Source organism: Callionymus lyra, chromosome 7 (assembly GCF_982586985.1).
Source record: "Callionymus lyra chromosome 7, fCalLyr1.hap1.1, whole genome shotgun sequence".
NCBI lineage: Eukaryota > Metazoa > Chordata > Actinopteri > Syngnathiformes > Callionymidae > Callionymus > Callionymus lyra.
In genome coordinates this window covers 6,097,873-6,113,603 of record NC_141824.1, presented here as the reverse complement: position 1 = coordinate 6,113,603, position 15,731 = coordinate 6,097,873, and the positions used below count along the sequence as shown (strand labels likewise).

General features: G+C 39.2%; 1 protein-coding gene, 1 long non-coding RNA gene, 1 other non-coding gene and 1 pseudogene across 3 annotated transcripts; 3 read left to right on the top strand and 1 right to left on the bottom strand.

The window, feature by feature from the left end:
* Positions 1-469: 469 nt before the first annotated feature.
* On the top strand, positions 470-3,629 carry LOC148074846 (class I histocompatibility antigen, F10 alpha chain-like; the record flags this gene model as incomplete). The annotated part of the gene is made up of 3 exons (XM_087795101.1): positions 470-740; positions 2,667-2,945; positions 3,142-3,629. Coding segments are annotated over 3 exons (951 nt in total), but the record flags the coding sequence as incomplete, so codon positions are not given.
* A 2,394-nt stretch (positions 3,630-6,023) lies between these two features.
* Positions 6,024-6,878, top strand: LOC148074845 (uncharacterized). Its single transcript, XR_015711871.1, has 3 exons — positions 6,024-6,552; positions 6,683-6,769; positions 6,846-6,878. It is a non-coding gene; the product is annotated as an uncharacterized LOC148074845 (long non-coding RNA).
* A 932-nt stretch (positions 6,879-7,810) lies between these two features.
* Positions 7,811-8,008, top strand: LOC148074844 (small nucleolar RNA U3; annotated as a pseudogene).
* Positions 8,009-15,092: 7,084 nt separating this feature from the next.
* LOC148074843 (small nucleolar RNA U3) lies at positions 15,093-15,305 on the bottom strand. The gene has a single exon (XR_015712014.1). It is a non-coding gene; the product is annotated as a small nucleolar RNA U3 (small nucleolar RNA).
* Positions 15,306-15,731: the final 426 nt, after the last annotated feature.

Below are 15,731 nucleotides of genomic sequence, written 5' to 3'. Positions count from 1 at the left end.
TGTCCTTCAATGATCTTTATTCTATCAATCATTCTTAGATTTGTTCCATGAACTTGGTTTTAATATTTTATTATCTATGCGTTTTTTAAAAACAATTTCAATTTAGTTGTTTGATCTTTTTCAACATTGTTGCTCCTGTTTCTTCTTAATTCATCCATTTATTCTTTTAATTCTCTTTATTCCTTATTTGTTTTATTATAAATATTTATTACATTTCAGATTGTTATTAATATTAATAGTTTTTTCTTCTTCTTCTTCTATAGTTGTGTCCCAGTTAGCCAGGGTTCTTGGAGAGTGAAGTGTGAAGGATGTTCTGCTGGTGTCCGTGTGTGGACGTGAACTTTGTGTCACTGCTGACTGTCCCTCTGTTCTTCACCTCTTTGTCTTTGTAGAAGATGTGATTGTTCTGCTGCATCACAACGTTGTGTCATCAGAACCAGAGAAGATCTAAACTTTGTTTTTGTGTCTCACAGTGATTCACACAATGCAGTTTTTCAAAACTGCGTCTGCTGGAGTTAAAAACTTCCCAGAGTTTGTTTCTGTCACTTATGTGGACGGAGTTGAAGTGGAACACTACGACAGCAACACCAGGAGAAAAGTACCCAAACAAGACTGGATGATCCAGGTCACAGCAGATGATCCTCAGTACTGGGAGAGAGACACAAATATCTTAAATAATGAACAGCAGGTCCAGAAGAACAACATTGAAGTAGCAAAACAGAGATTCAACCAAACTGGAGGTTTGTTGTCTTTAAAATCAATGTTTGACCTTAAACTGAATCATGTTCAACCTTTTTACATCCTGAACCATCAATCTTGTATACAGAGTAGATCAGAGGAGGAAACTGGAGTAGATCATACAAGTTCAGAGAAGAAGAGAAGATCACAGTGGAGTATTAAACAGTGGAGTAGATCACAGTGGAGTAGATCACAGTGGAGTATGAAACAGTGGAGTAGATCACAGTGGAGTAGACCACAGTGGAGTATTAAACAGTGGAGTAGATCACAGTGGAGTATTAAACAGTGGAGTAGACCACAGTGGAGTATTAAACAGTGGAGTAGACCACAGTGGAGTAGTAAACAGTGGAGTAGATCACAGTGGAGTATTAAACAGTGGAGTAGACCACAGTGGAGTATTAAACAGTGGAGTAGACCACAGTGGAGTATTAAACAGTGGAGTAGACCACAGTGGAGTAATAAACAGAGGAGTAGATCACAGTGGAGTAGACCACAGTGGCGTATTAAACAGTGGAGTAGACCACAGTGGAGCATGAAACAGTGGAGTAGATCACAGTGGAGTATTAAACAGTGGAGTAGACCACAGTGGAGTATTAAACAGTGGAGTAAACCACAGTGGAGTATTAAACAGTGGAGTAGATCACAATGGAGTATTAAACAGTGGAGTAGACCACAGTGGAATATTAAACAGTGGAGTAGATCACAGTGGAGTATTAAACAGTGGAGTAGACCACAGTGGAGTATTAAACAGTGGAGTAGACCACAGTGGAGTATTAAACAGTGGAGTAGACCACAGTGGAGTAATAAACAGAGGAGTAGATCACAGTGGAGTAGACCACAGTGGCGTATTAAACAGTGGAGTAGACCACAGTGGAGCATGAAACAGTGGAGTAGATCACAGTGGAGTATTAAACAGTGGAGTAGACCACAGTGGAGTATTAAACAGTGGAGTAAACCACAGTGGAGTATTAAACAGTGGAGTAGATCACAATGGAGTATTAAACAGTGGAGTAGACCACAGTGGAATATTAAACAGTGGAGTAGATCACAGTGGAGTATTAAACAGTGGAGTAGACCACAGTGGAGTATTAAACAGTGGAGTAGACCACAGTGGAGTATTAAACAGTGGAGTAGACCACAGTGGAGTAATAAACAGAGGAGTAGATCACAGTGGAGTAGACCACAGTGGCGTATTAAACAGTGGAGTAGACCACAGTGGAGCATGAAACAGTGGAGTAGATCACAGTGGAGTATTAAACAGTGAAGTAGATCACAGTGGAGTATTAAACAGTGGAGTAGACCACAGTGGAGTATTAAACAGTGGAGTAGATCACAGTGGAGTATTAAACAGTGAAGTAGATCACAGTGGAGTAGACCACAGTGGAGTATTAAACAGTGGAGTAGATCACAGTGGAGTAGATCACAGTGGAGTATTAAACAGTGGAGTAGATCACAGTGGAGTAGATCACAGTGGAGTATTAAACAGTGAAGTAGATCACAGTGGAGTATTAAACAGTGGAGTAGATCACAGTGGAGTATTAAACAGTGGAGTAGATCACAGTGGAGTAGATCACAGTGGAGTATTAAACAGTGGAGTAGACCACAGTGGAGTATGAAACAGTGGAGTAGATCACAGTGGAGTATTAAACAGTGAAGTAGATCACAGTGGAGTATTAAACAGTGAAGTAGACCACAGTGGAGTATTAAACAGTGGAGTAGACCACAGTGGAGTATGAAACAGTGGAGTAGATCACAGTGGAGTATTAAACAGTGGAGTAGATCACAGTGGAGTATTAAACAGTGGAGTAGATCACAGTGGCGTATTAAACAGAGGAGTAGACCACAGTGGAGTATTAAACAGTGGAGTAGATCACAGTGGAGTAGATCACAGTGGAGTAGATCAGGTCTCACTCTGGTTTCTCTCTCAGGTGTTCACATCTTTCAGATAATGAACGGTTGTGAGTGGGACAATGAGACTGGAGAGGTCAAAGGTTATGAACAGTACGGCTATGATGGAGAAGACTTCATCGTGTTTGACCTTCAGACTCTGACCTGGGTCGCTCCGAGTCCTCAGGCCGTCATCACCAAACACAAGTGGGACCAGAATGAAGGCATAAAGAAAGAGAAAAAGTTCTATTACACCCAGGAATGTCCAAACTATCTGAAGAAGTTTGTGAAGTTTGGGAGCAAAACCTTGATGAGAACAGGTAGTTCCATGACCTTCTTCTCCTTCTGCTCTCCTTCCTCCTTCTCTCCCTCCTCTCTCTCCTCATGTCCTCTCTCTCTCTCTCTCCTCTTATCTTCTCTTCCTCACCTCCACCCCTGTCCTCCCTCCTCCTCCTCTCCTTCATTCTCTGTCCATCCTTTGACTTTCTCTCTGAAGTGTGGTGTCTCTCCCTTCAGAGCGTCCACGAGTGTCTCTCCTCCAGAAGACAGCCAGCTCTCCGGTCACCTGCCACGCTACAGGCTTCTACCCCGACAGAGCCATGTTGTTCTGGACCAAAGACGGAGAGGAGCTGCACGAGGACGTGGAACACGGAGAGATCCTCCCCAACCCTGACGGAACCTTCCAGAACATGGTGGACCTGAAACTCCCGTCTGACGACTGGTCCAGGTACGAGTGTGTGTTTCAACTGGACGGCATTCCGGAAGACGTGGTCACCAAACTGGATCCGTCAAACATCCTGACCAACGGTAAGAGTCTTCAGAACCTTCTTGGTGTCTCCAGAGGTTTCTTTCATCCAGATGAGAGTCCAGGTGTGGTCAGCATGGATCTGCTGAATGAGGCCCCACCACGTCTCTAACACTGGTCACCTGATCATGTCTCCACTTACTTTGCTCTCCATCCACAGCCAGGACTTTCCTGACCTTGTACATCATCATGGCCGCCGTCGCTGCCTCCGCTCTGGTGCTCACAGTGGTTGGATACTTCATCTACAAGAAGAAGAAGAAAGGTGAGAGTTTGTGATTTGATCCAGATCATCTCCAGATACTGGAGAGAAAGAATAGAAGGTCAAAGAAGGTCAGCAGAGATGAGAAGAGGTCAGAGGAACTCTTCTATGTTCATCTTCTTCAGGTGTAATTTGTCCTCTTTCTTTCCATTTCAGGCGACTCTGACTCGTCTTGTAAGTACATGATCTTGTCTCAGCTCAGATGTTGACCATGTGACAGAGTGCTAGCATGCTAGCATCAGTGTTGACACTAGTTTCATCTGCTGGTGAGAAGCACACAAGCTAACAGGGTTTGTGATCTTACAGCGGCCCCCAGCTCGGAGCTGGACCATCTGAAGGATCCGCCCGTGGACAGAGACTAAAGTCAGTGGATGATAATTGTCACTTTTCTTCAAGACTCACTTCACGCATGATTTTACAAGTTGATACATTTTTCTGTCTCCGTGTTTCAGGAGGAATCGACCAAGAAACGTCTTTTTCTTCTGAGACTCTGCAGACGTCAGAGCTGCTGATCTTTGTTCCTTCACTGGAAATGTGTTTGAAACTCACATCAGGATGTCATGTGATCTGAGCCGTTATGAAAACTACACACACACACAGATAAATGCACACACACGATTCTGTACCACACAAATACACTCACACACACAAACACTCACACACATGCTTCACTTTAACACAAATAAATGCACACACACAAACACTCACAAACATGCTTCTCTAAAACACAATAATGCACTCACTCACAATCACACACAAACACACACATGCTTCACCATCACACAAGGATGCACACACATGCATCTCTGACACACAAAAATGCACTCACAAACAACTGCAAACACACACACGTATGCTTTACCAAAGCAAAAAATGCACAAACACGCACACACACAAAAAAGCAATCACACACAATGACAAACACACACACATGTGTTTTACTACTACACAGAAATGCACACACATAAATACTTAAACACATGCTTCTCTGGCGCAACAAAAGCACTAACACACAACAACTAACGCACACACACAGATGTCTCTGTAGACAAAATGATACACACACGGAAAATATATACAGACAAACAGAGTCTAAAAACAGGTACTGACACACAAAATCAGGCACACATGCCCAAACACACTCACGGAAACAGTTGAACAAACCTGAAAATAGGCGCACACACAAATAAAAAGATAACAAACACATGTATTTACACATCAAATAACAAACAGAAGTACAAACATGCAAAAACCAAAATGGAAAAAAAAATCAGACACACAGTGACAAATTTATGAATGTGTAGACACACACACACACACACACACACACAAGTACACGCACAGACAGTTTTGTGTTCATGTAATAGTTTGTGTGTTTTCTTCCTGGTGTGTAGACACTAGTTAATGAAGCGTCAGTTGTGATGTCAGAGGTGAAGAATCTTGTCAAACATAGTTGAACTGCTGCTTCATTTCTTGTGTGTTTTGATCTTCAAATAAATGGACAGAAAACGTCCACATGTGTTTGGACTCCAAATGTTCAGTAAAGTCACTTGTCATTGAGGGTCAGTGGAGGCTCAGAAAGAATCCATTTGTGCAGCTGTTATGAAAGGTCAACATCTCTGACCTCTCCTTCTGTTTCCTGATCAACTCATGTCCTAAATATGACTGTATTGCTTTGATCAACTCGTCTTGTGCTGAACAGGTGCACATAAGTTGTGTCCACTTTTGTGTAGAAGAAAAATCCAGAAGAGCTTGTGCCGACAATTCACATGTAGAAACTTGATTCAAAGTTTCCTGCTGAGTCGGCTGAATGTGTTTGTGGAGGTTTGCTCTCTGACCTGCTTCTCTCAAGTCAAACTTCATCAGGTTACACAACCATGAGACGCCGATCTCACGCCACACCTGTGCCGCCATCTTAGATCCCGCCAGAGCTCAAATGTGCAACACTGACGACACATTTGGACAGGTGTGGTGAGACGCCCAGTGTGGATGTTTGACTCCGCCCCCCGAGCACCTGCACCAGTCAGGTGTGCCTCTATGAGACTTGTGTGTCACGCCCTCACTGCACTCAACTGCTTTCTGTTTGCAGCGTGGAAGAGGACACCACAACAATCCACCTAGATCGCCCCCTAGCTGTGAGTCGCTCACCTAAGTCAGAATGTTAATAATTGAAAAAACGTTTGAATTTTAACATCAAACACAACTCTTGTTCAAATGTATTTTCCCTTGTATTAAACTATATTGTTTAATGTTTACAATTGTTTGTAATGCATAATAAAATAACCTGATATAGTTGTTTTAATGTCATGGCAATGATCACAGTTTAGATTAATTTCGTTTTTTATTCTACATTTTGTTTCGTCAACAGTATTTAATTTGACCTCATTATAAATTGTCCACCGCTGGTCAAGACGTGTTTTTTTATTTGCTGTGATATGGATGTGTTACGTTACAAGTCATTTACAAACGTGAGTTCATCATCATGCAGGTCCAAACCAAGACAACTGTGATACAAGATACTTTTAATCTGGTCCTGGTGAAGACTGAGCAAATGCTTTAGTTCCACAATTCAGACAGAAAACATTCTCAGGCACACGTTTCACCAGAATCACAGGAAATAGAATAGATCGTCAACAGGAAGTCGTAGTCGTTCTCAGTCACATGTTCATAGTTGGATTCACGACAAGTCAGATAAAGCGTTTAGAGATGGTGAACGTTCCTTCTCCAGAGTGTGTGTGTGGCTGAAGCCATTAGCTCTGCAGTCGTCACAGGACAGAGCTGAGGTCTGGTCCTGGCAGCTGCACTGGACGGGTCAGCTTCTGCACGGCTCCTCCTCGCCTTTATCTGCCGCCACGTCGCTCAGGTAGGTCGCCTCAGACTGATGGACAGAATAAAAGTATAATTTCCTGTTTGAAATACATCGTTTATGTCCGTCTTGCATGTTTACAAACCACTCGGGGTGTGAGAAAAAGTTGATACATCAATATATACAGATGTTTCTCTGAGCCGGCTGCAGAGTTTCCTTCCACAAATGGCAGAGAAGACAAGAGACTGAAGCAGCAGATGGAAGAGTTGAGATGGTTAGTGTTGATTTGTGTTCTTGAATTCAAACGTGGAGCTCACTCTAAATCTCATGACTTGTGTGAACATCTTCAGGAGGTGGCGTTGGTGGAACTAAGTGGGTCTGAGAGTGACTATGTATGTAGACTCTTCAGAGTCGTGGGATTCTGAGGATGAAAGCAGCATCACGGAGCAGAACCTGGAGCTGCCGGGACACAAGAGGTCAAAGATCATACCCAGTATTCAAGTTGTGGATCCAGAAGAGAAGTAAACTGACAAAGACTTGAAAGAAATAAACCCAGACCTGAGGATTGTGTGAGTCTCTGACAGGGAACTCCAGCAAAACTAATCCCTGATCTCTGTGACAGGCTGATGTGACCAGAAGAGCAGAGATGTTCTGATGAAGCTTCATGAAGCAGTGTCATTATTTTCAGAGTCCATTAGATGGCAGTCTCTCCACTTCGTTCCTTCCTTTGTTTTTAACAATTTAATACTTAATGGTCAGATTAACTGAGTTCTGAGGAGAAACATTTGTGATTTTTAACTTCAGGGTCTGTTTGCTAGAACTAGATCTAAGGTGTGGTTGAAACAGTCAACCATCAAGACAATTGAATATATTATGGAATTGAACGTAGTTGTCAAGCTGTCATGAACCATATCCACATGGATGTTAAAGTCAACAACAATTATAACTTGACATGATTCAAGCACCAGGCTGCATGAATATATTACTGGTGTGTTTCAGTGCAGGTCACATGGAAAGCATTGGTGAATGCATCGTTCTTTTTCAGAGTCAGGGTCAAGAGAGGTTATCCATAGAATCATATATATCATCATATAGAGAGTGTCACACATCATCGTAGAACCTTGGTTACAGAGATAACCTTTTGATTATAAATACATGTTGTGTATAAACTGTGAAACTACAAAGTATGTTTTCTAGTCTCATATCTTTGCAATCAAATGAATGACAGTAACATTTTAAAATTCAAAAACTATGCATCCGTCACTGTAATGGTTTGGTGTGAGGATGGAGTGTGATGTTGGTGCAGAGTTAAGTTAAGACTATACTTTCAGGGATCATTTCTATAGTTCTTAACTTAAGAAATGTGTTACTAAAGTGTTTGGTGTCACTAACCATGATGAAGAGTTGTGATATTCCTTCCTGAGTGTGAAGCAGACAGAGAATAATGATTCACTTCATATGTTGTGTCATTGATGATCCTTCTTTACTTCCTAATTCATATACTATTAAGCGACATTTTTAATTTAATTCTTTATAACTTTTAACTAAAATAAAAATGTATTTTCATATTAATGTAAAGACTATAGTTTGTAGGTCTTTTTGTCTTTGTTGAAATTGATATTAAAAAATATCCAAACCTCTGTGGTGCTCGTCTGTAACATCTCTCTTGTACTGAAGCCTTGACGACAACAATTGTTCTGGAAAAATGAAAAGACACTGTTTCATGAAGCTTCACCAGACCATCACTAGTATTTGGATATTTTAAGTTTGTCATTTTGGAACAAGATGTGGACAAAGACCATTGAGCGTCATTTGCTTCTTTAAAATGAACAAACATTTTTTTTACTATAACTCTGAAAAGGAACCCATTATTCTAAAATGAATCACAACTGTTGAACAACATGAGGCTGAGTAGAAAATTAGTATTTCACCTGAACTAAATTGCTTTTACCATTTAGCAGAACAAACAACCACTCTGATCGTATTCCTCCTCTCAATACTCCTAAAGGAAGTAAAGAAGTAAGTCATTTGTATTTATATAGCGCTGATCATCAATGACAGTGAACATATGAAGTGAATCATTATTCTCTGCATTATCATTTTTTCACTGATAGCGGTTGATTTTATTGCCCATATATGAGACAAACATACTTTGTACGTTTCACACGGTTTCAAAATCAACAGGTTATTTTTGTTTCCATGGTTCTACAAAGACATGTGACACTCTCTATAGGAGGATTTTATGGATCTCTTGGCCCTGACTCACTGTTTCAACCACACCTTAGATCTTGTTCTAGCAAACAGACCTGAAGTTAAAACAACAAATGTCTCTCCTTAGAACTCAGTTTTGTCTGACCATCAAGTATTAAATGTGTTCTATGTATGTAGAATCCTGCTGATAAATTCTTGAGGAGCGTGATATTACTTTTTCAATTTAAAATATTTGTATCGAGCACAAGTATGCAATACAGGCATTCCAGGCAATGTTGGTCTGATGTAAAGGCAACTATGTAAATATGCAGACACAGCAATGTTACGTATATGCTCTTTTTTTTCTTTTTTTTTCAAGAGACAGTAAATTCAGAAAAATAATCTATTGCAATACCAAAGAAACAACAACAACAGAGTGTACATATAGAAACAAAAAAAACACATAAAACAATGAAAAATAAAGGTCAAGACAAAATCAATCCCTCCTGTATCACTGCTGTATTTAGACAGAGCTTTACCTTGTAATTTAAATGAACATGTTGATTGAAGATTAAACCAATTGTAAATATTTACAGGGTCTTAATCTGAATAAATAAAAAAGTTTGCATTCAACTTTTATCATTTAGTTCTAGTGATGTTCTGGATCATGGAGATCTTTTAAGGCCCTTGTATATGAATTGTTTGGCATTTGAATTTTCTGCTCCTGCACTCTGCTCAATTCATGAGTAAAAAAAAAATCAATTTTTGGAACAAATCATTTAATCGATTGTCGAGAAACGAAACAAATGCTTTGAGACACCATTTCAAATGTAATCTAGATAGAACTGCTCAAGGATTGTCAAGTTCAGAACACTCTTGCTTTCAGTACAATTGTTCTGGTGGTTGTGATCCAGTTGTGGGTTCGACTCCAGCCCAAGAAACATCAAAGTTCTTCGGTTTAAATAAAATACTTGGGAAGAAGTAATGTGACCTTCCTTGGTGAAAGTTTGTGTTGTTTCTCCACTGAAGGTCATTCTAAAGTCGTTCATTAAAAGTTGGGAAATGACATGACATCAATTTAAATACAGTTGGTGCTGAAATACTTTGTAAAATAGAGCTACTATAACACAAGTTGTCCACAATGATTGATTTTAAACTTTTTTAAAGAATTTAAGTGTTAACTTGAACTTTTTCTTCTAATCTTTGCCTATGAGGTTTTGTTGTTGTTGGAGTTTGTTGTGCATTACCATCTGGATCCACCGATACTAAAGGATTTTTTTTTTTTTAATTTTTCAGAACAAAATGGTACATTCAAGTATAAAGTATTGAGTGGAAAAGAAAGATGAAATATATGAAGAAATGCGAAATAATAATAAAATAAAATATATTTTAAAAAAACACACCCCAGGGAACATACCCATCAAACTAGTTACTTTACAAAATACTTATATTTTTCAAGAGTTAGAAAAAGAAAATCAATAAATGCATTGAAGCAGGGCAAATATGGAAAATAAAATGACATATTTCCTTTAATTAAATTGCTTCTAATTGGTTTGACATATTCTGTCCATTTGGTCCATATCTTGTAGAACTTGTTCATATCTGTTTGGAGTGCAAAGGATAACTTCTCCATCTTATAGATGTCGTAAACGATGTCTATCCAGTTCTGTCGTGGGTGGTTCAACTTGTAACCACTTCCTCGTGATACATTTTTTACTTGCTGCCAACAATATGAAAAGCAATTTCTTCTCTCCATTATTACAGTTTTCTATTGGTTAGTCACCCAGGTACATGTTTTCACCTTTACAGGGAAGATTCACACCAAAAATGTTGTTTAAATGGCTGTGGATCTCTGTCCAAAAAGCTTTGATTCCACTGCAGCTCCAAAACACATGCCAGTGATTTGCTCCATTATACCCGCAAAGTCTCCAACATGCTTCATCCGTGCCCATGTGTATTTTTGAATGGGTGTGATAAAAAATGGAATAATATTCTTCCAACAGAACTCCCGCCATGTATTTGATCTTGTTGAAAACCATTGTAGATGATACATTTTTTTCCCAGCTCTCATTTGTGATTGATATATCTCCATCTTTTTCCCATCGCTGCTTTATATATCCTGTGTTCTCTTGTTTAGATTGTCGAATTCCTTTGTACAATTTAGATACTATTTTATTGCTATTATTTGCCTCCAATAATGAAATGAAAATCTCTAGTAATCCTTTTCCACATGCATCAATTGGCTTTTTCAAATTTTGATTAAAATAATTTCTGACTTTTTAGTATCTGTAAAAATCCTCTTTTTCTTAAGGTTTTCAAAACTCTGAAAATTCCCTTTGTGAATAAATGATTGATAATCAGTTAAACCTTTTGAGATCCAAGTCTTAAATCTGCCGTCCCTTTTATTGGGCACAAAATCGGAGTCAAAAGCACACCACCTCAAGATCCTCGGGGAATCCCCTAGGTGGCAGGACTTGACCAATTCTTGCCAAGATTTTAGGAAAATCCTTAAAAAGTATAGTAGTAAAAAAGGAGTAAGTAGTAAAAGTATGATCTGCAACCTTCATTTCATCCTGTAGCTTGTTCTCTGCTATGAGAGCAATCAATGGAACACCATTTACGCTAGAACCTTCCAAGTTCTTCCAACCTGCAGTGTAAGATCTTGAACAGAGACAGATTAAGGGCCTCAACTGTGCTGCATGGTAATAATGTTGAAGGCAGGGCAGGCCCATACCTCCCTTCTCTTTACTTAATTGCAGTGTTTTATATCTGACCCTGGGTTTGTTCCCCTCCCACATAAATCTTGAAATTAATCTGTCCCATTCTATAAATTGTTTTGGTGGAATTTTGACCGGGAGACATTGAAAATGATATAATATTCGTGGCAGAATATTCATCCTGATGGAGTCTATCCTTGAGTGAAGATTTAAATATGGTATAGTTGCCCATCTTTGTAAATCCAACTTAATTCTTTCACTCAAAGGTCCATAGTTGATGTCATACAGTCTCAGCAAGTCTCTAGGTAGTGACACCCCTAAATATTAGAATTTTGCATCCCATTTCCAGTTATACATATTCCTGATTTTTCATGGTGGGTCATAGTTCAGTGTTAGAACTTGATTTTATCAATATTAATTTTGTAGCCTGATAATAGACCGTATTCTTTTAGCATCTCCATCACTTGTGTCTGAGAAGGTTGTGTTATGGTCAACAATAAATCATCAGCAAACAACGCAAGCTTTTGCTCCCCCGTGGACATCATGACTCTTTGGATTTCTGTCCTCTGCCTTATCCATTGACCCAGAGGTTCTATGAAAATGGCAAACAATAGTGACGCACAACACCCCTGTCAGTTTCCTCTCTTCAGAACAAATGATTTTGTTAAATCTCAATTCATTTAATTCTAGCCATTGGTGTTTTGTATAATGCTGCAAAAGTATCAATTATAGTTTCATGAAATACAAATTTTTGCTAAAACTTTATATAAAAATGACCAACTTACTGAGTCGAACGCCTTTTCTGCGTCCAGACTCAGTAACAGCGTTTCCAAGTTTTGATTCCCAGCTTGTCTTATAATGTGTAATGCTCTCCTGATGCTATCTTGAGTTTGTCTATTTCCAACAAAGTCTGTCTGGTCCTCATGAATTAATTTAGGTAAGATTGCTTCAATTCTTCTTGTTAGTATGGAGGTGGACAGTTTATGATTAATGTTCAAAACGCTCACTGGACAGTAATTCCCAGATTCCATATTATCTTTCCCTTCTTTGGGAATGACAGATATGATCGCCTCGCTCCATGAGGTACAACTTTATGTTCTAAAACCCAGTTAAATGTTCTCAGGAGTGTAGAAGTTAGTTGATCTTGCATTATTTTGCACCACTCGGAGGTAAATCCATCTGTTCAGGGGGATTTCCCTCCTTTTAATCTTTTAATTGCTGATCAAAGTTCATTTTCTGTGATTTTTGATGTTAATTTTTCGTTTTGTTCATTGTTAACCTTTGGAAGCTCTATTTGGGATAATAATTTGTCAATCTGGTGGACATTAGCTGTTAGAGGTTGAGAATAGAGCTTTTCATAACATTTTAAGAAACATTTCTGAATGTTTTGTTGATTAGTTTCCACTTTTTTAGTTGTGGGGTCTCTGATTTTGTGTATAGACCGGTCAGCTTGCTGTTTTCTCAATTTGTAGGACAGGAGCCTCATAGATTTTCCACCAGCCTCGTAGTATTTTTGCTTGGTGAAAAGTAGTTTTTTTTGTATTTCATGTGTATTTATTTGATCTAATTCTTTTCTTAGTTTTTGAACTTTCAATTGAGTGTCATCATCTAAGGACTGAGAGAGTTTCATTTGAGTTGTCCTCAGTTTGTCTTCTAATTCCATAAGTTCTTGTTGTCTGAGTTTCTTCTCATATGAAAAGATAGAAATTATTTTACTCCTCAACACAGCCTTTGTTTAGAGCATCCCATAATATTGGTGGTTATACTTCCTTTTTATCATTTAATTCTAAATAATCTTCAATTTCAGCTTTCAGTTTATCTTTAATAGCGTGGCTATTTAACATTTTTGAATTTAGTCTCCAAACTGTAGATCTAAGCTTTTGACCAGACAAACGTCATATAGACAGGACCGTGGTCAGAAACACTACTAGGGCCTATTTCACAGATAACAACAGATCACGAGAGTAAACATTATGAGCTGCTGAGTAATGTATATATTCTCGACTTTTTGAGTTCAACTCTCTCCAAGTATCAATAATTCCCACTTCTTCCATAATATTGTTGAACTTATTGTTGATCTTTCTTGTGTCTGACTTGCCATTAGATGAGTCCATTTTGGGGTTAAGTGGAAGATTGAAGTCGCCCCCACAAATCAACATCCCTTGGCTTTTTGTTGTCATTATTTCAAGTAAACGTTTAAAGAAGGACTAGTCACTCCCAGGTGGAACATACACGTTAAAGAAACTCACCAAATCATCTTCAACTTTACCTGTAATTATTATAAATCTACCTTCATTATCTTTATACTCTGAGATGTGCTGGTAATTGTGTTATTTATGAGGATTGTCACTCCCCTCCTTCTTCCTGAACTGTGAGAAGCATAATAGACGTGTTTAAATCCTGATTTATTCAGTTTACCATGTTCTATGTCATCAAGATGTGTTTCTTGTAAGAAAGCAATGTGCATTTTATCTTTCTCAAGTTTTTGACAATATCTTCGCCCTTTTAACTGCGTTGAGTACGCCGTTAATATTGAACAAAACAATATTTATTGATCTTTTATCCATTACTGGTGTCCTTTTTGAACAATTTCACAAAACTGGTATGCTCCCTCCCCCCTCAAAAACCAAAAACAAATAAACAAAGCCAGAAAATCTAACAAACTCAATATTACATTCAACTTAATAAACAACTTGAGTGACTCTCAAAGGAGGGTCTCAGGAACTGACATGCAAGTGTGACGTCGTATCTCCATTTTCTCAGATCCTCCGTTGCTTCCTCCACTGTAGCGTAGGTTCTGGTTCCGTCTTTGTATTTCACTCGTAGTCTGGCCGTGAAGAGAGTCTGAAATTGAACTTGGTTTTCCTTCAGGACTTTGCGCACCTCTGCATACTCGCACCGCTGTTTGATGATGGCTGGAGGATAATCTTGATCCATGTTTATTTGGTTAGATTTCCAGGAGAATCCTATGCTCTGCCACACCTTGGGAAGAATCGACTCTTTCGTTGAGAAACTCAGAAACTTGACGATGATGGAGGTCTAGTGGACCGGTGCGCTCTCTCCATCCTCAGCTCCTCTGCTTTCTGTCATCCCAAGTCCTTCACGAAGCAAGTTCTCCACAAAAGTTATCATGGAGGATGACTCCTCAGCCTCCTCCGGAACACCATAGATCCGTATTCTTTTCTTCTTTTCTCTTCTAGATCGACTTTCCAAGTCCACCATCTTCTCCTCGACTCTCGCGTGTAGCTTTAGCATCTCCGTATAAACTTCCTCGACGTTCTGAAGCCTTTCTTCTGCCGTCACCATCCGTCCCTCTGCCTCTTCCATCCTTGTATTTAGCTCCGACATCTCTTCTTTTAATGATTGAAATTGAGTTTTACTTTCCTGTCAGAACCCTCTCAGTTCTTGCAGGATGAGATCCATGTCGGCCATGTTGGCTCCTAGCTTCGTTGTCTGCGCCGCTACAGGTGTTTTCTCTGTCCTTCGAAACACGTCTTTCGGGTCCAAATCACGGAAGAATGCTTGACCCCTTTGTTTAAAATGTGAATTATTTAGAAATGTCTCTGTTTGTGGGGGTTATTTAGTAAATGTATCAGGTTCTATTGAGAGCTTCTTCACAACATCACATTGATGTTCACCCAGATGCTCCTGACAATGCTTATTGTTTATGTTTAACTTTGACATTCAATCACCGCTCTGATCATATTCCTCTCAATACTGCACAAGGAAGTAAAGAAGGATCATCAATGACAGAGAACATATGAAGTGAATCATTATTCTCTGTCTGCTTCACACTCAGGAAGGAATATCACAACTCTTCATCATGGTTAGTGACACCAAACACTTTACAAACACATTTCTTAAGTTAAGAACTATAGAAATGATCCCTAGGGGTCATAAGGGGCGTCATAGCTCAGATGGTAGAGTGGTTGCCTGCAGTCCAAAAGGTTGCAGGTTCAATCCCAGCTCCAGACAAGCTTGTGTTGTTGTGTCCCTGAGCAAGACGCTTTACCCTGATGGCAGATTCGGCGCCATGTGGTGCAGCCTACTCCCATCAGTATGTGTGAATGGCTGTCAAAGCGCTTTGTGACCCTGGTCTATAAAGGCGCTATATAAATAGAGATTATTATTATTATTATGAAGATCAACACGCAACATTTCCCAAACATCCTGTGGCTTTCTTTCCAACCATTCCGCGTCTGCGTGCTCTTAGTCTTTTGTGTGTGTGTGTGTGTGTGTGTGTGAGACCCAATAATGAATATGAATATAAATGGAATGTTGAAAAAGACAATACCATATACATTTAATTTTGTGTAGTTCGCTTTGCTT